The following is a 23,353-nucleotide window of genomic DNA, read 5'->3' on the forward strand; positions in this document are numbered from 1 at the left end:
TGCTGGCATTCTACTTGGACAGGACAAAGGAATTTAGGAAATCACCTAAGCTGTTCTTCTCAATTGCAGACAGAGTCAATGACTGCAATATCATCTCAAAGTCTCTTAAACTGGGTTTCAAGCTGCATTAACCAGTGCTATTGTGCCTATAATCTGCAACCTCCATCTGGTACACACTCCATACATGCTTGCTGACAGCAGAGAAATGGTGAGGCTCAGGAATCTTGGATTCATTCCAGGCACTGGAGAAGTGGTCTAGCAGTCTTACTCCTTGTGCTTGGTCCTGTCCCTTACAAGCTTGACTCCTGGTCTATTCCTCTCAGACCTGTCTCTCCTCACCTCCTGCTTCTTGTCCCAGTCTCCTTGCATGGCCAGTCTTAGTCTCCCCCCTAGATTCCCAGTCTCCCTTCCTGGTCTCCAAGCCTATCTCTGTACCCAGCCAGTCCCGGATCCCACTCCAGCCCCTTGCTTGAGCGGTCTCCCTTACCCGAACCTGTACTCCTCATGGTTTTCCTCCAGTTCCCCTCTCTCCGTGCTCCCTAGGCTCCTTGTCTCATTCTACTCCCTTCACCAGTCCATCTGTTACCTGTCTGCGTTTGAACTGGGTAACTTCCTCCTCAATGTTGCCAGAGGCAAGACGGTCTCCCTGCTCTAAGTTCTGGTGTCTTGACTCAGACCTTGTATAGGCTGCAGCCACTAAGAGTAGCACTTGTCAGGAAAATCCTGCTTAGCCCTAGGCTTGAATATGCCCAGTGTGGACAGAATCTCTTCTGAGGTTTTAGCTCTGTCTCTATTCAGCTCCAGTTTTTCAGACTAAGGTTATCCAATTTTGAGCGGATTCTCACATATATGGTTTTTGCCATCCCCTGATACAAAGGCCACCGCCTACCAGATTTCAAGTCCCAGCTCCAGAGCCTGGAGTTACTATAACATTTGGAAGAAAAGATCTCAAGAATTTAATATAGTCAAAACAACATATTTTTCCCTAACCTCATTATTGGAAGCAGCTGAACCATTTTGGCTGAAATTTGTAAAATTTCACCTTGAACAGTTGAAGTTTGACGAAGTTATAAGTAACCGAAAAGGGGGTCTTTTACCTGAGGGTATCAGGCAACCTTAATAGACTGCAGAGCCTATAATGTTGTGTATAAAACTTGCTTGTTTTTCTTACTTTCCTGTTGTTCTTACCATGCTGTAGTTCTACAAAGGCAAATAGTCTTTTTAAAAAATGTCTGGTAAATTGATTTAAAGGCAAACTTTATATTTTGTATGAAAGGCTTTGATTTGAGTACAACTTCTGGTTCGTATTTTTTTTCTTCAATTACAGGTATGATTTTTTTATTGTGAGTCAGGCTGTGAGAAGTGGTAGTGTTTCACCAACCCACTACAATGTAATCTATGACAACAGTGCATTGAAACCAGATCATATGCAACGTTTAACTTACAAGCTCTGCCACATGTACTATAACTGGCCAGTAAGTATCTGCTTCTGCAATGCATAAGTGCAAAACAAAAAAATAATAATGCTTTTTTCCGATTCAGGAGTGGTATTCTGAGTATATCATGTAAATAGGCCTTATTTTGGGGTTAAGGCTGCAAATATTTGGGAGAGGGGAAACTATGAATAAAAAACTGCATACCGAATATGGGTAAATTTTTGCTTGCAGATCAATGACCTGGGTATTATTTGGCCTTAAGCGTAAAGAGCTCATGCGCCCATAAAGATTTAAAGTGATTTAAGCTGCCTTGCTCAGCTGCTGCCTCTAGCCTAAACATTCTAGTCCTTACAAGTCTGTACATGATCCCATAGTCTCTCATTGGAAAAATGTTTAACTCTGTGCTCCAGAGAACTTAAATACTACTGGATTATTCTTACTAATCTATAGAATTTCAGACTTTCTGAGGGTGCAGCAGGGGTGCTGGGAAGGGATAGTAGTGCAATCTCGTTTCCTCGGATTGCCTTAGGACCTCTTTCCCCATATTTGGCTGGCTGGTTGGTCTTGGTCTGGGATAAGGACTCTGGCTCACTTCTGAGAACTTAGTACTCACTGGATCTTGCTTGACATGTTCAGATACCAGTGCAGGACTTACAAAATCAGACCTTTGCCTCCAGCAGTGTGCACCTGTTTCCTTTTTCTTTGTGTGAGCTTTGAAATACAGTGGGAAGTTAAGTGAAAGAAAAACCTAATTCATTTAAGGTTGTACAGTTAAAAGCAAGCTTGGGAACTGCAGAAATTAAGAGTCATATGATAGTGCAAACTCAGCCATAGTAGAGTAGTTTTCTTTTGTTAACTTGCACTTTACATGTATCTGTTTATAATCTGAAAAGTGACTCCGGGTTCTGCTCTCTGGTTTCAGAGACCTAATGGGGTTTTGCTTTCCATCTTTAAACTCACAAGCTTTTTTCAAATCCTTCATTTTAGACATATTGCCCCTAAGCAGGACCTACATTCTCTGTTCCATAGTCTGAACTCTTAATGAAAAGATGAAAATAGCATTTAGTTGCCATACCCCTAGCTTTTTGTTAGCTAAGTAAATCTCCAAAACAGCTCCTGAGTCGGACCCTGATAGAGGAAGGATGTTCATTTCCAATACACTAAGGGTTTTTGGCTACCAAACTTTTTTTCTTTTGGCTGAAGCTCTGCATAGGGTGACCAGATGTTCTAATTTTATAGGGATAGTCCTGATTTTTGGGTCTTTTTCTTAAATTGGCTTCTATTAACCCCCCCCCCCCCACCTCCTGTCTGGATTTTTCACACTTGCTGTTTGGTCACCCTAGCTGTGCACTACACTAACTTGAGAACAGATGGGCAAGACTCATCTCTGCCAGTGAAGTTCCACTTTACACCATAGTATTTCCACAACCTGGGCTGAGAAGGCAGAGACCTTCACAGTAGAAATGTGTAAGGCAACTTCCATGAACCTTGCATCACTATTCAGTTATCTGCTACCAGGTTGATATGGGTAGTACAGAAAAACTTAGCTCTTAAAGCTTCTTATTCAGTAAAATTGCCATCTCTTATGGGTCTGCTCACTGCCTTTGTTCTCTGGAAACTTGTATAGGATGAGCAATGGAACAGAAAGGGGAAATTACATTCTAATAATTCAGCTTGTTGAAGTTTGTCCCCCTCTTGCATCCTTCCCTTGTCTTGTATTATGAGAAGAAGTTTGTTTTAAAGCAAACAAGGGCTGGCCGATAGGGTCTTAAGCAGGGTGGGAGGAGGGACTCAACCAACTGAATCTGCTGATTAATTTTTTTTCCCAACTGTAACGGCACCTTTCAGTGCATTATGTAATTTAAAATATACAGAATGTACAAGAATGTACTAATGTGTATGTATGCAATTTCTGACTTTGACTTGAACAGTACAACCTCAGTATTGAATTAATGTGACTTGCATTTATGAAATGCATGGCAGGCAATCTGAAACAAGCACTTCTGTGTGGATCTTTTTACATATGCAAAGGTATATAACTATATGTGTACACAATTTTATTTGTATTATACAATATATTTGACAATAAGGGAAAAACAAATGTCATGAATACAAACTTTGAATTTCAGATTTTTGTTAACACATTCAGTAAAAGCTAAATACTATTTGTTAAATGGCTTTCTTCTTCTGTAGGGTGTTATCAGAGTGCCTGCACCTTGCCAATATGCCCATAAACTGGCTTTTCTTGTGGGTCAGAGCATTCACAGAGAACCGAATCTGTCACTCTCAGACCGTTTATACTACCTTTGAGCTACAGAAGTGGATACAGTGAAGTTTTTGGGACTTCTTGTGGTACTGTTTTTTCTTCCTTTCTTACTGAAGTTGTAGTTCTCTACAAAACTTTTTTTGATGCAAAAATAGTAAATGTGCATGAGGAAAATGCATAACTTTGCACAAAGATCATGTCGTTTTTTTCTACAATGAAAATAACATAGCATAAAAATGCAATTCTGAGTAAGTTCAGCTACCTTTTAAAGTGACAAAGCAAAGTTAATATTTTTCTACAGCCTACTTGCTGATTTAATAGCATTTTCCATGTGTGTGGCTCTTTTTTTTTTTTTTTTTTTTTTTTTTAAAAAGGGGAACTACAGACATCACAGTTTCTCTTATGGGAATCTGTGCTTATATGTACTTCATGATTGAATACACTAAACATAAGTCACGCTAAGCTAAAGCAGACTTCTTTGGTTCCTGTACTAATTGTTGGCTTCTTAAAGCTAGATATGGCTATCAACTATATTGAAAAAGGGCAACCTGTTGACCCTTGAATTTTGCATGCCAGCTGGCTCCTAAAAAAGTATAGGCATTGTGCAGTGTTCTTAGTTATCAAGGCTCTTTTTTGTGATGTTTCTTCCAGACACTGTAAGCATGATGAAATGTCACTGTACTTGTCATTCCGATTTTCCTCTTGCATACACCAATAAAGTTAAAATATTAACTGCCCTATACTAGTTTCTTGCCAGTCTTTGCAGCTGGAAAACACAGGCTTAACCAGTTACACCTAATCTTCAAACAGAGGTGCTCCAATGGACAGTGAAAATAAAGTAATGTTATTGATTAGTTAGACAATAGATGTTAGAAACAAAAAATACATATTTGAAATGGACTGGATGACCGGCAGGAGCAAGACTTGTTCCCACTTGTTGGCCCAGGCTACTTTGAAGTCTCATTGATGGGGCTTTGGGAACTGGTGGAACAGATAGTCAATGTTTTTCATCTGCATAGAGACAAAATATGCATGAAGATGTAGACGGGGCCATCAAATGTTCCATACTATTTAGCCCAATTATCCAGTTCTTAATTTCTTCTCACTACTTCCGGTTACTCCTTTATGTGATCCAAAGTAACTTCTAACTATTGCAGAAATAACTTCTGCAGCAGCTTCACTTCTTCATGCTCATTGACTAGCACTCTGGGTTGCTGTGCTAATACAATATGGACATATGAAAACTATAAGACATCTCAAGTATTTCCATAACTAGCTTAAAATTTAAACTAAGTTGTATACATTCTGACGTGAAGTAAAGTACGGTAGCTTAGAACCACAAGACTCCTCCTTTTATTATTTTTTCAGGTTCTTCCTGTGTACTTACATAAAGTATCACCAAGCAAAATCATAGTAGCTTACTTATGTTGATGTCTTTTGGATTATAAGATCATTGTAGTAATTAGAACCAACTTAAATTGTGAAAGTTCTTCCTTTCTCTTGATGATAAATTTCAATAAAGTTTTGTTTAAAATATTGCATGTTTGCTCATATTACTTTTATATATAAATATAGTTTAAATCGTACAAGAAGCCAACCTTTTAGATGCCCTCCTGTGTGAAGGCCCTGTAGCATCTTCTAACATTTAGTACAGCATCTATCTGTGCATATCCCCTTGTTTAAAGCACAGATTTGTTGCTTAAAATCTGGTGGTTTTGGAAAATGGCCTAAATTAAAATGACACCTTATGCATAATCTACTGTATTCAGTCATATCTGCTTATTTTAGTAATAAAACAAGTTTTTCCTGCAAGCCTTTCAGTGCCTATATAGATAAGTAAATTGATGTATCCTAGTCCTCATTTGCGTATTAATCCAAGTTGAATTTGCAGGTCTGGAATGGGAGTGAGGAAGAGTGTTGAGCAAATGCAGTTTGGTATATTGAGTATACATGATCTGGATATTATTTGAATACCCACAATGCCAATTTTTAGAGTTGCTTTTGGAGTAGAATTTTGCTTGAGATCAGAATTTCATTGTATATATTGCAACCAGTACTGGTGTAATGCAAAATTGCACTTTATCTGTATGCACCATTTGGAATTAGAATGCTGTATTATCAAACTTCATTCTTCCAGTAACTGTTAAGGTTGAGTAGATATAATAATTTAAGAGTAAAGCCATTATAGACATTTTGTAGAGTTTTGAGATAAGTTACAACATCCCCATAATGGCTTTTACTTGCAACTCTAAGTTTATTGTATTTTTGGTCTGAAAACATCCTGGCTGCTTTATTAAAAATTTAATGCATGGACACTAACATTATCTTTGATACAACTTAATCTTCACGCTACTAGAAATAGACCAAAACGCAAATCAAAGTTAAATCTTTAACTTCTGGGGCTAGATTCAACAGTTCATTCTGGCCTTTCCCCATCCTAACAAACAGGATTACATCCAGCAAGCAGAAGTGGTCAGGGAAATGGAGTAAAGAGCACTCCTTTGTGGGCAACACGTAGCTAATAATGGGTAGAAAAGAATGATATGTTCAGGAGGTGTGGTGAAATACAAAAAAGGGTGATGTTCCTAGTTATACCCATTAAATATTTTTTGGGGGAGGTAGGCATTTGTCTCTCCATAAACCTATAAATATCTATAGGTAATTCTCCTGTACATTTTGCAATGGAAGTTGTTCTGAAACTGGAAGTTGTTCTGATGATTGCGTTACAAATTGTAGATAGTCTCAGGTTGAGTGTCAGTAGAATTACCCATCCTTTGAACCAAATCACAGACACTGTTAAAGATTAACATTTTAGTTTAAAGCTATATTGTCACTGCAAGAAATCTGTCAACTAACTGATTTTCTTTTCAATCAATTCAGTTTTGGATAGTGAGCTAGGAATTACTTAAATAGCTTGGTTTTATCATGTGTTTAGCACAGGGCAAAAAGCTGCTACATGGCGTTTCCCTGTGCTTTATCTCGTCTCAGCACAATGAATTATCTCCTGCTGGTTCCCCGCTTCTCGGTCGGTGGTGGTCACTATAGGTTCCTTTATGGAGCTTGACTCCTGTATGCTTAGGATCTTCTCTTCCAGATATCTGGAAGCAGCTAGTTAAAGAAGTTCTTTACCTGAAAATTATTTTCTGCATCTGCATTGCTGTACACTTGTCTGAATACCTTAACCATGTTGCGATACATACAGCCTGCCATCAGCTAGTGTAACCTTTGATGCCATGCTTCGCTTTTTTTAAAAGTAGGGGAAGGCTAGCACAGTGACTATTTGAAGTAACAAATATACAGAACAAACAGCATTCTACAAAATATCAAATTTATTTATATAAAATATTTTACACATGAATAACTGTACACATGCACACGCCCACACAATACTTTACCACAAATTTAGGCCAGTAGTTTTCTTTAATTTCATAAATCTAGCACACAGTAGTATCTTACAGTAATTTACATTATAATTCTTTGAAGACACAATGGGGAAAGCTTTGATCATTCATTTATAAACCTTCCATAAATTACAAAAGAAAGGCAATCTGAAAAGTATGTATAAACAGTAAAAACAATTTACAAATGGACAAGAATTACAAAATAGTAACTGCCAATGTCTGCCAGCAAGATTGTTTTAATCAAGAAGCCAATATTAGAATTAGTGTTTTGAAAGATTTGTACTATAGTGGTAGAGCCTTTTAACTAGCTACAGCTTGTGTGTATAACATACACCTCTTTCATTGCTGCACCTAGTACATGCATTTTTATCTTGATTCTGACATCAATAACATGAAAAATGATTTTTAACTTAAAACTGCACTTCCACAAGAGAGAACACTTGGGGAGCAAAGGTTATTGTTTTCTGGCTGTTTAGAATACTGAAAGTTTCACACGAGTGCCAGGAGCTATAAAACAAGATTTTGAATTATTAACACTGTGTGCATTCTCTGGATAGTTTAGGCGCTACCTTATGTTAGTATACTGAATGTTTGCTAAAGGAACTCATACAAATGTTTAAAAATGCATCCTGCACAACATTTTCAGCCTCCCAAAAATTACATCAGACATTAAATGGAGTCAGTAACACATTACTTGATCTTAAACTACCATGTCTGTGAGGTTGAAAAGACATTTGAATACACAGTACATACAAAGTATACGCTGTATATTTAGACAGTACGAATCATTGTGTATTAATAAGGCAAAACATCAAGGCTGAGTAAACTAGGAGTTTCAAGACCATTTTTGTTTAAGATAAATGTTAGGCTAGTTTGGGGTGAGCATTTTTGAAGAGGGCTCAAATAAGATTTTACTGCTTCCCCCAACGTTAATGGAGAATAAAGGCAGAGATTTATCCAATAGAGTTAGAGGTGTGGAGGTGCCTTGAAACAAAAAGATGATATCCTTCTAGTCTTAATTCCCCAAAATCGTTTTTGAAGAAAAACAGATATTGACAACATTGCTCTTTAGTAGCAACAAATCCACTTCTTTTTTTCTTGCTGTTTTGATCAAACAAGTCACATGATTCTCTGATGATTAGAAAGGGTTAAAAATGCAAAGGGTCTGTAAAGATGTACTTTATAGTCATGAAAGCCCTAGTTTGAAGTGTTTTGTTTTTTTTAAAAAAACATAGCTTGGAAGCTTTACAAATTGTCCAGAAGTAAATGAATCATTTCACTGCACCCAGCTTTTTCAGCAGTTTCTTGCCTTTGGAAAGCAGCCCCTTTTTCTTTTTCGAGGACATTTCCCTGCCTCTCCCGGGACTACCAGAACCCATAGATGACGTAGGTGACCCAGAATGGAGATGGACTGTGGGAGATGGTGCTCTCCTTGATGTACCTGTATTCTCAGGAGGAACCTATTAGGTATATTATTATAGTTTATTTAATGTTTGAAAGCACTCATCATCAAGAAAGTTGGTAACAATTTTTGTCCCATTACCCACTTAAAAAAAAAGGACTGGCTCAATTCTTTCAATAGTTTTAAGTATGCCATAGGGAAATACAGACAATACATAAATACAGCTTCCCACAACTAACATTGTGAGCAAAGGTATAGACAGCAAAAAAAATACACACTTCAGTGGATCTTCAAGTTGGTTACATTTTTGAACAGAGCTGGAGACTCTTATTTTGCCATTGTTTTTGGCTAAAAACACAAATTTTGTCCTTCAGCCCTCTTAAGAGTACATGAATGAAGAGGGTCATTTATAGCTAGGGAATTATATTTATAAAATTAAACAGCAAAGTGGATTATATACTATAGATCCATCTATATACACCAAACAGTTTCCAGAAGGAATTACTGTATGTGCAAACTGTCTATGATCACTTAAAATTTTGATGTCCTTTGAACTTGTTTTCTTAAAACAGGTTAGCATACTGTATATACGTATTTAAGAAGATGGCACACTGGTTGAAAGAAAGAAAGAAAAAAAGCTAAAATGAACCTTAATTGCAATCAAAGAAAGCTTAAAGACCCTGATTGCTTGGTGTGTGCTGCAGCTATGATTGCCAGGTGAAGATAAACCCTTGTTGTACAATACTTAGAACATGACAGCATTCGTAAATATTTTAAACAAAGCTATTTTAATCATCAAAAAGCACTTGAATGAAACTACTATAACTATTTATATTCCTCCTATTGCAACTACTGTGCCCTGCTGACAAAATGTGGTACGGTATGTTGTAAGATGATACTATGTAGTATAAACCATGCCTCAGGGATCCCTATTATCTTTAATTCCAGTTAAGACAACATTAATACATTAGCAGTTTGCTGTCTTATCGTGCAACAGTTTATTAAGCAAAGGGACTTCAAGCCTACTTTGATTTTAAATCAAGGTCTAATTCTAATGAAAAACAACTTGGTAAAGCACCCCCAACGTACACCTGAAGATACCATATATTTAGTCTAATGCATTCATTGGATGAGCTGCATGTTTCATATTGACACATTTTTATTGCATTGGTAAACCAAACCACTGCTAAAGTGTTTCATAAGCATTTGCACTGATACGGACAGTCCTAGTAAATTGTGGCATATGTGTGTGTGCATGATTTCAGAATTACTGAATGGCTATAGTCATAGTAAACTGTGGTACAGTTGATTGTGGGATACAGATTTTAAGGCAGACAGTTTAAGCAGATATTTGCGATTGCATTTCAGAACTATATACCTCTGTAAACTTCTGTACTTATCTGCTTACAGCTCACTTGCTTATTATTTAAGGGTTGGTGTTGTGCTTTTTTCCTGTATTTAGGAACTTGATGAGTTTGAGTATCTCAGGTTGGCTAACAATGCAATATGCAGCTTTTGTCTGTAGCACAATTAGACATTGAACACTTCTTTTGATGTAAACAGAAACATTTAGCTCATGGAGAAATATGTTCCAAATGCTGACCTTCATAAAGTTGACCCTAATTAGATAGGGGGGAAAAAATCCTTAATAGCCATGTCAAAGGATTTCTTTGTCTCATGCAAACACTGACTTACAAGTACATAGAGTAAATGTCTGTATCCTGTTACTTTGGGGCCATTGATTTTGGAGACATATTTCTTTTTTTCACAGTTAAGTTTCAAGACTGTTGCATTAGATATTGTCAAGTGGCTTTAACTGATATCTTTATTGGTATCTTCAGTTGCTCACTTACGTGAAGGCTACATTGCCTTATTAAGGTGTGAAATGAACACTCTTCTTCTGTTTCCAAGCAGATGAGCAAAAAAATAAAAATATATATAAAATATATAATATATAAAAATATTGCAGTGATGAAACAAAACAAAAATGAAATTCTCTGTACATGAATAATCTTTCAAAAAGTGGAAGGTTTGGGCAGTTAACTATTGTTAACCCTTTTAAGATTTTAGTCCTACTAACATTATTGTTAATCGGCTATCTTTACATTTTATATTTCAGGGAGTAGTTGTCCCACTCCTTCCCCCTCCCCAGCTACTTTTCCTGTTTTAATCTAGGTAATGTGTATGTGTATAGTTTAAGTTTGAGGAAGTAAGAACTCTCACTAGAAAAGGCTGATGAAGTTACAATTTTATTTCATTCACCAGAATCTCTTAATTTAAAATTTAGGTTCATAATTATAAATGCTCGTGATACACTAATCTTTCCATATTTAAGAAGACTCTTAAAAATACCTAAAATGGGTAAGTGGATTTTAAAATGTCATAAATAATATTCAAATTAAATGAGATGGTATAATATGGAAAAATTGAAAAAAATATTATTTTTTAGTGTAGTTGCTTACCCTTTTTGCTTTTGTACGCAGTGGTGTGTCTTGAACATATCGTGATGGTACATCAGAAAGATAGACTTCTACATCATCAGGCACTTCTTCAAGAAAGTTTGAAGGAACCAACCCCTTCTGTCCATTAAGCTCACCCTGCAATATGATAAACAATTGGTCTTGCAGTTATTTACAAATATGAATGACTGTAAACATGTAACACTCCTATGAGATAGAGAACTACTCGTCTGTATTTCATGGACGGAGAAACCAAGGAGCAAAGAGCAAGTGACTTGCCCAAGATCACACAGAAAACCTGACAGAGGTGGGCACAGAATCTAGATGTCCTGGCTCCGATCGAGGTGCAAATTACCTATCTTGCAGAAAAGAGGCTTAAAAAAAAGATAGGCACAAAGTGTTCTGTAATTTCAGGTGAAGTTTGTGTCCAGTATATTAAAGGAATGTGTTTAGATTACTTATGGTTAAGTTATGCATCCACTTCTTTGACAATATTAAAGTCACTGTGGCGTTTAATCTCGGGGCAGAGAAGGCTATGCCATGTATTGAGTAGCTAAGATCTTTTAATATCTCCTTTTGCATTTATTTTTTTGACTTTGCAAAGGGATGTGTAAAGTTACTCACTGGCTAATCAGAATTTACCTAAACCTGTTTACACTAGGATCTGAATGTCCCTTAGCATTTTATAGCTCCTGACAAGAGCTAAGCACTTACTGGTATTAATGTGCTAACTTGGCATGGGATGAAATGTATACTGGGGGTGGAGAGCCAGTGCAAGACCCTCTATACCATTTCTGCCCTAGATAGCAGATGCACAAGGGAAAATGGGTGAAGCAACCCTCTTAGGAGTGTTTGCACATTTCCTGTCCCTCCTATGCAATATAGGATAGAGATAGATGGAGAAAAGGTGCTGTGTTCTTGTGGACATGGAACCAGGAGATGCAACCCCCTTTGCAGCTGCTGGGGAAGGGTTGTGGCTTTAATTTCAGCAGACACCTGTTATTCCAGCTGCTAACCATGGGTCAGAGGAGTGGATTTCACCACCCCATTTGCTCTGCACTTTTCCCCCATAGAGCCCTAGTGCACAGGCTTTATGTAGATGGAGTGGATTTCACCCCATGCAAGTAACCTTTGTTTACTAACAATCTGTTTACTTCTAATCTGTGTCCCTTTACTGACTGGAGCCCTCAGCAAAAGGGTGGCTAGAAATATTTGATTCAAACAGTATTATGTCAGCTGCAGTAGTTACAATTTGATTAGCTATTTGGGCATATATCCACATTGCTGTTCTTCTTGCTTGCAGTTCAGAATACATTTATTGCAGCTAAAGTCACTAGGCAGATGTTCTTGTAACTTGTAGAAATGTTTGAAAACAGCTACAAATCTGAGATGCAGGAACAGCACTATTTACAGTGTCACTTTGTACCTAAGAATTAAGGAATAGCAACACTAAGTGGCATGTTTAATAAATTTGCTGATATAATAAATATTCAAGATGAAATTATAACCTGAATGAAATCTTTCCAGATCATATTTTAATAGCACATTCTACCAACAATGTCTCCAATTACTGTTTGAGACACTTGGATGCTCTGCTTGATGTAGTTTAAGAGACCAAATAAAAAAAAACTTACATAGTAAAACCCATCTTCATCTATTTCACCAAAGACAGTGAGAATGTCGCCTGTACAAAAGGTAAGCTCAGCCTGTGGAAAGAGGAAGGTGACAGATCATGTTGTGTTACTGTGCAAATATTAACATTTGCTACACTGATGGCACATCAGGTTCATAATTTTTTCCAACCACGTTAGTAGACGAATGAATGCATTTTGAATTAGAGAGCAAAATATTCTGCAGAACAAACCAGAAAGCTTTTTTTTATTACCATACACTAGGCATTTTCTTGACAAACAGTGAACTTTAAATCCCTGGGCTCAGCTCATCCTAATCTGTGTGGGAAGAAAGGGATATATGGGAGGAAATCACAGCAAGGATCCCCTTGTGGAGTTGGTGGGGGTGGGGGGAAATATGACCTACAATCTGCCCCAGAATGCTGGTAACATAGCACTATTGGAACTGTGCTACTAAGGACTCTTCCTCGCTGCAGCAGCCCCATATGCTCTGGGAGGTCACTCTTCTAGGGGATCTCTGGGGGGTTGGATGGAAGACACTGCATGACCTTTTTGCCCCTGCACAGACCTGGGCACAAGCAGCAACCTTTTTGGAGAGGCGGAAGGAGGAGATGGGGGACAGTGCTCTTAAAGCGGAGGGAGAGCTGACTGCAGAACTGTGGGGACAGTCTGAGCCCTGTTTATTTAAAGGCTTTACAGTTTTGTCCGCTTTACAGTTTTGTCCACTTTACTATAACAGAGACAATGCTACAGGGTTTATTTGCAAACTAAATCTGATTAAAGGAGGTAATATGAATTAGTAGGCTACCAAGCACTTCCAAAGTGCAGTATGTAGAAAACAGTTCCATAGACAGGAGATTGCAAGTGTGGTAGGTGTATTTTGCTTTGCCACATAGTTTCATGAGTTTGGCCTGCTCTCAAAAGCATGCTTCAAATTGTGTTTGCTGGAGGAGCTCTAAGATGACATTGAAGGTATCATATGCAGGGGAGAGAAAGAGAGCCTGGTGGGCTGGGCCTGGTGCAAGACCCGAGGCCTGAACCATAGTCAGCAAAGTCAGGCCATATATTGAAGCAGATGCTTCAAGTTCACAGGAAGTTGGCATGGGCATGGCTAAAATACAGGCACTACTAAGAAGTAACAGATACAGGTGTGTGTGTGAACACACTCCAAAAGATTAGCACCAGCTAAAAGGGTTTGACAGAAGTGATGAAATAGGGATGTTTTGCCCAAGACACCTGGAGCAAGATACAAGGTGAGGTAAAAGACGGTTACTCACCGTAGTAACTGTTGTTCTTCGAGATGTGTTGCTCCTATCCATTTCAGTTAGGTGTGCGCGCCGTGCGTGCACGGCTCTTCGGAAGATTTTTACCCTAGCAACTCCGGCGGGCCGGCTGGGCGCCCCCTGGAGTGGCGCCACTATAGCGCAGGATATATACCCCAGCCGGCCCGTCCGCTCCTCAGTTCCTTCTTGCCGGCTACTCCGACAGTGGGGAAGGAGGGCGGGTCTGGAATGGATAGGAGCAACACATCTCGAAGAACAACAGTTACTACGGTGAGTAACCGTCTTTTCTTCTTCGAGTGATTGCTCCTATGCATTCCAGTTAGGTGATTCCCAAGCCTTACGTAGGCGGTGGGGTCGGAGTTAGATGTTGCAGAACGCAACCGCTAAGCCAGAGGCTGCAACAGCTCTGGACTCCCGGACCAATGAGCAAAGGTGTGGACCGAGGACCAGGTAGGTGTACAACACATCCCCCGAAAGGGAATGCGAGCCAGGAAGGCAGCTGAGAAGCGTGAGCCCTGGCGGAATGTGCAGCAAGGTGGCTCTATGGCACATGGGCCGAAACAGAAGAGGTGCAGATGCACAACGTCATTGAAGATGAAATCCTCTAGGAGGAGACAGGTATGCCCTTCGTCCGGTATGCCGGTACGATGAAGGATTTGGGGGCGTTACGAGAGGGCTCAGTCCGCTAGATATAGATTGCGGACGCCCTGCAGATGTCGAAGGAGGGCAACCGTTGCTCTCCTTGCACAGAGAGTGGCTTCGGAAAGAAGACCGGAAGGAAGATATCCTGGTGGATATAAAAGGCCGACACCTCCTTGGGGAGGCAGGTCGGACGTGGTAATAACTGCCCTTGTCCTTGAGGAACACAGTATACCTTGGGCCTATTGTGAGAGTCTGAAGCTCGGAGACTCGTGTGGCCGCAGGAAAGACTACAGGAAACTGCCTTGCAGGACAGTTATATCAATGAGCATGTTGACATTGGCTCGAATAGGGCAGTCATAAACTGGGTAGAACCAGATTGAAGAGCCAGGTTTATGGCGGGGCCCCACTGGGGGGCGGGGGTGTATAAACGCTCCAAGCCCTGAGGAACCAGATGGAATGGAGCGGGATCTCGGCGGGAGAAACATTGCGCGTTTCGGAGCAGCATGAGAAACGCTTCCACTCGGCCAGATACTTTAACCGAATGGACGATTTTCTACCACCCCGGAGAATCCCGTAGAACCGAGGCCAAACAACGTAACTCGGATCGGTTTAGCCACGCAGGAGTCCTGCTGTGAGGTGCAGGGATTACAAGACCGGGTGGTGAAGGTTGTCGTGATTCCGCGTCATGGGGTCTGTGCCAAGAGGGTTGCTACCGACAGGTGTAGCAACATGGTGTGCCAGTGCTGCCCAGGTTACCCTGGAGCGAACCCGATCAGGGGCGCTCTGTCCCTGCGGAGTTTGAGCAGGACCTTGTGAACCAGCGGGGACAGTGGACAGCGTGCGGCAGATGGCTGATCCATGGCCTCAGGAAAATCCTCCAAGACCGAGCCTGGGGAGAGGCCTTGGAACGAGGAGAATTTCCCTCTCTCTTTCCGTTCTCGCGAAAGCGAGGAGGGCTATGCGGGGGAAGACCCACTTCTGGAAAACGGAATAGATAAAGACGGGAGGAAACCACCACTTGTGAGACAGGAAGGATCTGCTGAGACGATCCGCCAGCTGAATCGCCTGGTACACAAGGCAGACTGCTCTCAGCTCTCGGACATTGATGTGTAAGGCCAGCTCTTGCGCTGACCGAAGGCCGTGAGTGCGAAACTACACCAGGTGCGCACCCCGCCGAGAGATGGGCTGTCTGTCATGAGGGACCCCGAGGGGTGAATGAAATAGCATCCCCGGATACACCGGGGAGGACGCCGACTCCCGGTCGAGGGAGCCTAGGCTGCTCGGGGGAAACGAGACGACCACGAGTATGCCATCTCTGCCCGGGTGGCACCCCCAGGTGAGCCACGATTGAAGTGAACAGAGGCAAAGCCTGGTATGTTTAGTTGCAAACGTGTAGACAGCCATGTGACTCAGGAAACCGAGGCAAGAGCGAGCCCAAGTTGGCGGGAAGGTCCGTAGACCTTGTACAATTGTTACCCTCGCCTGAAACCAAGGCTGAGGAAAGCAGGCTCTGGCGAGTCTGGAGTCCAGGACGGCCCCAATGAATTCCCTTCCCTATATGGGAATCAGAGTGGATTTTACTATTGATCGTGTCGATGCCCACATGACTGGTACTTTGGGCCCGGGGGTTCTTCGAATGAGCCACTCGTCTAGACACGGAGAACGTGTATCAGACGGTGGCGAAGAAAGGCGGCGACTACAGCCATGCACCTTGAATACCCCTGGGCTGTATAGAGGCCAACCGGGAGGGCCGTATACTGGGAATAACGATGGTAGGCCCCAAACCGAGGGTACCTTCTGTGTGGAAGAGAAATGGCAACGTGAAAAACACGCGCCCTTCATATCGAGGGCGGCATACCAGTCTCCGGGATCCCAGGATGGGATGACGGTCGCCCCGGGTACCATGCGGAACTCATCTGCATCGTGACTTGTTGAGTTCCTGCAGGCCTAGGATAGATCTGAAACCTCCCTTCCCTTAGGGGAATAGGTTTCGCCCTTAGGTACCTCCTGTATAGCTCCGATGAGGAGGAGCGTCCGCACCTCTTGCCAGAGGAATCGCTCGTGAGAGGGGTCCTTAGGAGGGGCGAGGATGGGTAGGCTTTTGCCCCATTGGTGGTCAGAAGGACCCTAATTCTGGCTCCTTTGGGGTGCGGATTGATGGCCACGACCGTGTAAGCCACGCCCGCTGGCCATATCCTGACCTTGTCAAGGCGCAGGGTAAGAGCGGAGGTTGGGGACGGAAACGTCGGCGCTGAATTACCGGCGTGTGCATGCCGAGAGAGAGAGCAAAGTGACCCTGCTGCCCTTTAGGTTCTGCAGCCTCGGGCCAGTGTTGTCAGAGAACAGGCCTGTGCCACTGAAGGGCAAGATCTGTATAGCGTGCCGCAGCTGCGAGGGAAGGCTCGATAACTGGAGTCCTGAAACGCGCCACGTGGCAACACCCGAGGCCAGAGTCATGGCAGCGGAGTCATCTGCGTCCAATGAGGCCTGGAGGGAAGCTCTCTCCAGCTCCGTCCTTTGCTGCAGGAGGGCATCGAACTCTTGACGGGAGTTCCGAAGAACCGACTCTGTAAATTTGCCCACCGCCACCCACAGTAGCAGATAAGCAGGGCTTGCTGGTTCGCTACACGAAGTTGCAGGGCCCCCTCCGGGTACATCTTATGGCCCAGTAAGACCACACGCCCAGCCTCTTTGGATTTAGGGGCTGGTCGCATTTCGATTAGAGGAGGGCCGGAGGGGTATGTTCCTGCCCCCGCCTCATCTGGGGAGGAGGAAGAAGAAAGGCCTAGGACAAGCGGGTCCTGTGTGGGCTCGAGCTCCTGGACGACCTCCTGATCCGGTGGGATCTGGGAGCCCGGTGCCGAACCGGGGGTTGCTCTGTACCGGTCGGACGGGGACGACTAATTGTCATCTCTGGCACCCAGAGCTCGGAGGGAACGGAGCGAGATGGGATCACCGGTACGCCTCTGGCGTGGTAGTACACCCACGGCATCCAGAATGACCACTGATAGGTCTCCTGGAAGACTCTGGAGGGCACATCGGAAAACAGAGTGCTACGCATATGAAGTGTCCGCACGAGACGACATTGATGCGTGGCTGGATGGCCCTGGAGGAGCTGAAAGCTCTTGGTAGAGTCTCCGTCTGTAACTGACGTCGCTCGATGCGGACCCGGGGATCGGTACCGGTAGACAGACCGGTACCGAGAACGGGACCTGCCACCGAAGCTGTGCCGGGCGGTCGACCGAGGGTGTGAGGCTCGATGATCAGGAGTGGCTACGAGCGTCCCGGTGCCTGGGGCTTGATCGGAGATGAGTGTCCCGGACCGGCGAACGGGATGCTGACCGGTGCCGCGAGCACTACTGGTACCAACATGGAGAACGGTGCCGAAACCTAGATCGGTGACGGGACCGAGAACATCTGCGGGACCGCGACCCTGAACGGTCCCGCTGTGCGGTGCCGAGGTAAAGTGGTCTGATCAAGGCAGGCTTGCCCATCGACTATGTAACCCCCACCGGCGGTGCCAGGGGTTGAGGCAGCGTAGATGCTGTCGTTGCAATCAGCCCCCTCGCCGTGGACACTGTCTCCGGCGTGGAGGGAATAGTGAGCTCGACCATAGCTGGCACCCCGGATGCAGCTTCATAGCGAGCTCGACCACGGTCCGTACCGGGGAGTGTTCCAGCACCGGACTCGATGGCTTTTGCCTGGCCAGAGTTAACGGTGCGGATATTGTCGGTGCCGCGGCCGACATCGGTGCCGGGCGATCCGACGGAGCATAGCGCTCGGCTGCGGAGCAGGCGGCTCGGACGCAGCTTCATAGCGAGCTCGACCACGGTCCATACCGGGGAGCTTTCCAGCACCGGACTCGACGGCTCTTGCCTGGCCGGAGTAACTCTTCATCCTCCAGGAGAAAGGTCCATGCCGAGGGTACGTCGGAGTCAGCGACGGTGGTGCCAGGAGGCCTTGGCGGCACTGGCGGTCCAGTGCCGAGGGGGCGTGCCGTGAAAACTAACTAACGCTCGGCGCCGAGAGCGGAGGAGCAAGAGCTGCCTCCCTCAGGAGCTGTTTAAAACGAAAGCCCCGCTCCCCTTTGTTCACGGATTAAGGGCCTCACAAATGCGACACTTATCTGTGAGGTAAGATCCCTCGAGGCACTTAGGAGAAGATCTCTTGTCGGCAGTGGCTTGTGGCTGGCCGAGCATTAGAAAACCCTGTGGACCGGGCATCGGACCCGGCCCCGGGTGAGGGGAAGGGGATAAACCCCAACCCCTGTAAAATAAATACACTATGCTATTCTACAAACAAACAGAGTTAACTACAACTATAAACAGAACGAGAGAAAACTACGAGTAGCTAGGGAAGTGGAGGTCAGCTGAGCTGTGCTCCACTGTTCCAACGGCCGTCACGGGCGGAAAGAAGGAACTGAGGAGCGGACGGGCCGGCTGGGGTATATATCCTGCGCTATAGCGGCGCCACTCCAGGGGGCGCCCAGCCGGCCCGCCGGAGTTGCTAGGGTAAAAATCTTCCGAAGAGCCGTGCACGCGCGGCGCGCACACCTAACTGGAATGCATAGGAGCAATCACTCGAAGAAGAACAAGCAGATGTCATGAAACACATAAGTGGTACATAAGTTCTTTTTGTCAGTCTATAAATGTTGGGGTGTTTTGCCTTAACCCTTTGTCCAGCCAAGGGGGGCAGTGGGACGAGTCCATTGGGACGGGCATACATATTAGTGTATCTGTGACAATGGACAATAAAGCCGAGTGCCTTTACCACCTAGCTGTGTCTGTGGTCTTTCTGGGTAGTAATACTGGGCCAACTATCTGCACAGAGCTGGTACAGCATATGAAGAGAAGACATAGACACACCAACTGACATCATCATAAACTGGCTGCATTGCCTGCTTTGTTGCTGATGGGAAACGTATGAGGTTAGAGCAGAGGTTCTCAACCCACAGCCAGCAGGCTGCTTGTGGCCCAATCAGCACAAAGCTGCAGCCCATGTGACAACCTCAGGGCCATACAGGTAGTATATATATTATGTGGCTGTGGCCCACATAACACACACAGCTGCATGTGGCCCACAAGTAAATAGGTTGAGAACCACGATGAAGATTTGAGAAAGTCCATAATTGCTTAAGATACCATTAAAAGGGCATGATATAGACAGATTACATAGAGAGTTAGACATCATACATTTCCATGAAGCCCAGTGGGTCACTACGGTAGAAAATTTGATATTTTGTGAATGCAGGTGTTTGGAATTTTTTGCATCTCCATGTTTCAAAATCAATTCTTGTGCTTCAGGCTACCTGCTTGTTGGTGTGAGTTGCGACACTTCTGACAATCATACTCTCTTAAGGAAGGATGCTAGGTGCGTTGGGGATTAAATATTCTGTCCCTCTTTGCTTTGGAAAAGGTTTATTCCATTAACACTGGGAGGAATAAACACTCCAGCGGGGAGAGGGATAGCTCAGTGGTTTGCGCACTGGCCTGCTAAACCCAGAGTTATAAATTCAATCCTTAATGAGGCCATTTAGGGAACTGGCGTTAAAAAAAATAAAGTGGGGATTTGTCTTTGTTGGACTAAATGATCTCACAAGGTCCCTTCCAACCCTGAGATTCTATGATAATTTACCATAGTTTCAGGTAGGCCTGTGATATATTACAATTATGATTTTATTGTATCCACAAGGCTATGTAATGTGTTCAGCACAGCTGAGCTGCCTACTGAAAGATGTTCATGAACACGTGTTTAAACCAACACCACAACTTCAATGGATAGCTAAATGACAAACATAAAAATTGTTTTTGGTTAAATCAATACCTCCACATCAACGTTAGGAGAACTTTCTCTTGGATCATAATCGTATAGTGCCACCATCCTCCGTGTTGACACAGACTGCTGTCTGCCACTCCTTCTGTTCCTTTCTGGTCCAGTCATAAGGAGGGAAAGGGGAGGAAAGCTATCAAAGTTATTTTGAAGAACAAAAACAGCATGGTGCAATTTTTTTCCTCTTGTTATTTTCTCAACAGTGTAGTAATCAACTCAAGACTATTTCTCTAGCAAGCTGGACAGATGACCAAAGAGAGATACCAAATCTATTAACATAGTCATGGATTCCTGATGCAAGCTGGACATCGAGTCCGAAACAACTCTAATTTTTAACAGCTGGGTTGATCCTACCGTTTCTAAATCATCTCAGCAAAGCTACTATTTGTTATACCTTTTTTTAATCTTTTTGGTTAGAAGAATCATCAGGTGCTACTCCCCAGGTTTTTGGATAGTAGCTGTTCAGGATTCTATCCTGTTTCACTTCAAGCAGACTGTCACTTTTACTCACTGGTCTTTTTTTCCTGCTAAAGCCAACAGGAATTTTGTGCCTGGTATTATTCTTCCCCTTCTTGGCAGGGTAGTTGGACAAGAAACAGAGCTGTTCTCACTTGATCCAAGACAAGTGACACATTAATTTTTTAAATGAATCTGAATGTTTCCATTAGTCTTGTGATTATAGAAACACACTTTCAAGTATTCCATGAGTTTACAGCTTTCCTTAGCAGGCGACAGAAGGAAGGACGTGAAACTTACAGCTTCAGGAAATTAGATGAAATGTTTATTGATTGACATTAAACATTTACAGGGACGTCTGTGATGGGCTTAATTTTAAAACTGAATGACAGCAGCATGATTCTTGCAGATGATGCCACAGCAAGAGAAACATGCTAGTTAGTTTTACTTACAACAGGCGTAGAGGGCAGTTCTGATGAGCTAAAGAAGAGCATTATGAAGTGTGATAAAGGAAAACTGGTTAGGAGCAACCTTAGGATTCTTGCTCCAATGAGCTAGGAGCATTCGGAGGGGTGGGGGAAGGTAGTAGGAGAAGACTGTCATCAGTGGGGCAGTATGCAGCATGCACTCTGGCTTTCACACCTACTAGCTGCAAATGAAGCATTCAATCAGAGGAGATTGCAGCACACTGAGAACATTAAGCAATCTCAGCTGCTGATGCAAGGAGGGATTTATACAGAGTGCAAGGAGAAGTCCAAAGTGAAGGGCTGGATTATTACAATTAGGAGCCAATTCCCCTGTGGCTTGGACCAACTCATGGTGACTGCCTTGAAGAAGCAATGGGTCCCTTTGACATACTACTCTGCTAGGATAAGGAAAGGCCTGTTCTCCACTACTAGGGGCCTCTCGGCTTCTAAAAGATCAAAGGCATAAAAAGTAAATCTAGACAGCTCAAAGCAATTCAGCTCATTTACAGCTTGAATCAAGTTATTGTTTCTTAGCACAGACCTCTTTTTGACTTTCTGGATCTGCGGTGTACAGAGCGTGTGCTCTCTTTGAAACGGTCACAGTTGACTTCAGGAAAGGAATGCATACAAATAAAAGAAGAGGAAAAGATATGAAGCTGTTCAAAGTTCTTAATTTTTAAGGATTTAATGTGGGCAAAGGATTAAGCAAAATTAGTCATAGCTGAACACAGCATGTTAATTAAGTGTTTGATTTGACATTCAGACTGAAACATGTGTGATAACAGCATAAAACAGACTGGAGATTTAGGGCCTGATCCTGCTAGCAGTGCTGCCTAGGCAGACTGTGTGACAGAAGGGGTCTGAAAATGTGAATTTGTTTGCATATTCAGGCACTTAGTTTGTATTTAATTCAAAATTAAGCCAAACTCTCCGTATTCTCTGAACTCTAGGGTTCTATGTGCATTTCTTTTAAAGTGTGATGAGAAAACTTGATCCAGATTTAAGAGAAAAGCCACTTGCTTTTAAAGTGTCAAGCTATTTAAAGGTGAACTGCAGTGTGTGGGGATGAGGTTACTAGCAGTTAGACCACTCCGGAACATTAAGAAAAGTACGCTTACAGATAGAGTGGCATTTTAATACAAGTGCTTTCCCCCTCCTGGAAAAATCTGAGCTGCAGACTTCTTCATTGCTCTGCCAGAGTGAGGGACATCACCAGTAGCACATAACAAAGAAGCCAATGGCGCTTGCAGCAATAGCTCCCAGGATCAGATCCTTAGAATGGCCACAATCTGCCGGGACTAAAGTTAGGCTCCTAAAATTATAGTTAGACACCTAAATAAATGATCTCATTTTCAAAATGTTCAGCATCTACAACTCTCACTGACTTTGGCAGGAGCTGAGAGTGCTCAGCACTTTTGAAAATCAGGCCACATTGAGATAATTGTTTTTAAATATGGATTTGGGGTAAAAGATTTCAGAAGTGCCTAAGGGTATGTCTGTACAGCAAAATAAATAAATAAATAAATCCAGCAAGTCTCAGAGCCTGGGTCAAATGACTCATGCTTGTGGGGCTCACGCTAAGGGGCTAAAAATAGCAGTGTAAATGTTCCCACTTGAGCTGGCTCTGAGATCCACCTCCCACACCGGGGTTTCAAAGCCCAGGCTGCAGCCCAAGTGGGAACATCTACACTGCTCTTTTTAGCCCCATAGCCTGAGCTCAAGTCAGTTGACACAGGCTCTGAGACTCGCTGCCATGTTTTTGATTTGGGTTGGGTTTTTTTTTTTTGCAGCCTAAACAAACCCTAAGAGACTAAGGGCTTGTCTACACTTAAAATGCGCAGCTGCAGCACTTGAGTGCTTCAGTGAAGACACCACTTACGCCAACAGCAGGGCTTCTCTCATCAGTGTCAGTACTCCACCTCCCCGATATGCGACAGCCAGGTCCACACAAGAATTGTCCTGTAGCCTTGGCGCTGTCTACACCAGGGGTTAGGTCGCTTTACCTGCATTGATTTTACACACCCCTGAGCAATGGAGCTATATCAGCCTAATTTCCTAGTGTAGACCAGGCTTTAGGAACC

The 23,353-nt window shown here is 43.2% G+C and overlaps 2 protein-coding genes across 14 annotated transcripts in view; one reads left to right on the forward strand and one right to left on the reverse strand.

Moving 5' to 3' along the window:
* Nucleotides 1-12,421, forward strand: part of PIWIL1 (piwi like RNA-mediated gene silencing 1) — a 64,587-nt gene extending 52,166 nt beyond the window's left edge. For 7 of the 10 annotated variants that reach the window (XM_044989717.1, XM_044989718.1, XM_044989714.1 and 4 more), the window contains 2 exons: nucleotides 1,328-1,475; nucleotides 3,630-4,084. In XM_044989717.1, the coding sequence (XP_044845652.1) occupies nucleotides 1,328-1,475; nucleotides 3,630-3,746 (265 nt within the window). In that variant the 3' untranslated portion in view covers nucleotides 3,747-4,084. Of the gene's footprint in view, nucleotides 1-1,327; nucleotides 1,476-3,629; nucleotides 4,085-5,070; nucleotides 5,088-10,988 lie in introns of those variants that run through there. The other 3 variants (XM_044989711.1, XM_044989712.1, XM_044989719.1) reach the window with 3 other exon arrangements.
* The window catches only part of RIMBP2 (RIMS binding protein 2), a 338,869-nt gene continuing 322,577 nt past the window's right edge, over nucleotides 7,062-23,353 (reverse strand). For all 4 annotated transcript variants that reach the window (XM_044989706.1, XM_044989705.1, XM_044989709.1 and 1 more), the window contains 5 exons: nucleotides 21,814-21,879; nucleotides 20,344-20,447; nucleotides 12,599-12,670; nucleotides 10,968-11,102; nucleotides 7,062-8,563 (listed from right to left, as the gene is read on the reverse strand). In XM_044989706.1, the coding sequence (XP_044845641.1) occupies nucleotides 8,375-8,563; nucleotides 10,968-11,102; nucleotides 12,599-12,670; nucleotides 20,344-20,447; nucleotides 21,814-21,879 (566 nt within the window). In that variant the 3' untranslated portion in view covers nucleotides 7,062-8,374. The remainder of the gene's footprint in view (nucleotides 8,564-10,967; nucleotides 11,103-12,598; nucleotides 12,671-20,343; nucleotides 20,448-21,813; nucleotides 21,880-23,353) is intronic.

Source organism: Mauremys mutica, chromosome 16, assembly GCF_020497125.1.
Source record: "Mauremys mutica isolate MM-2020 ecotype Southern chromosome 16, ASM2049712v1, whole genome shotgun sequence".
Taxonomy (NCBI): domain Eukaryota; kingdom Metazoa; phylum Chordata; order Testudines; family Geoemydidae; genus Mauremys; species Mauremys mutica.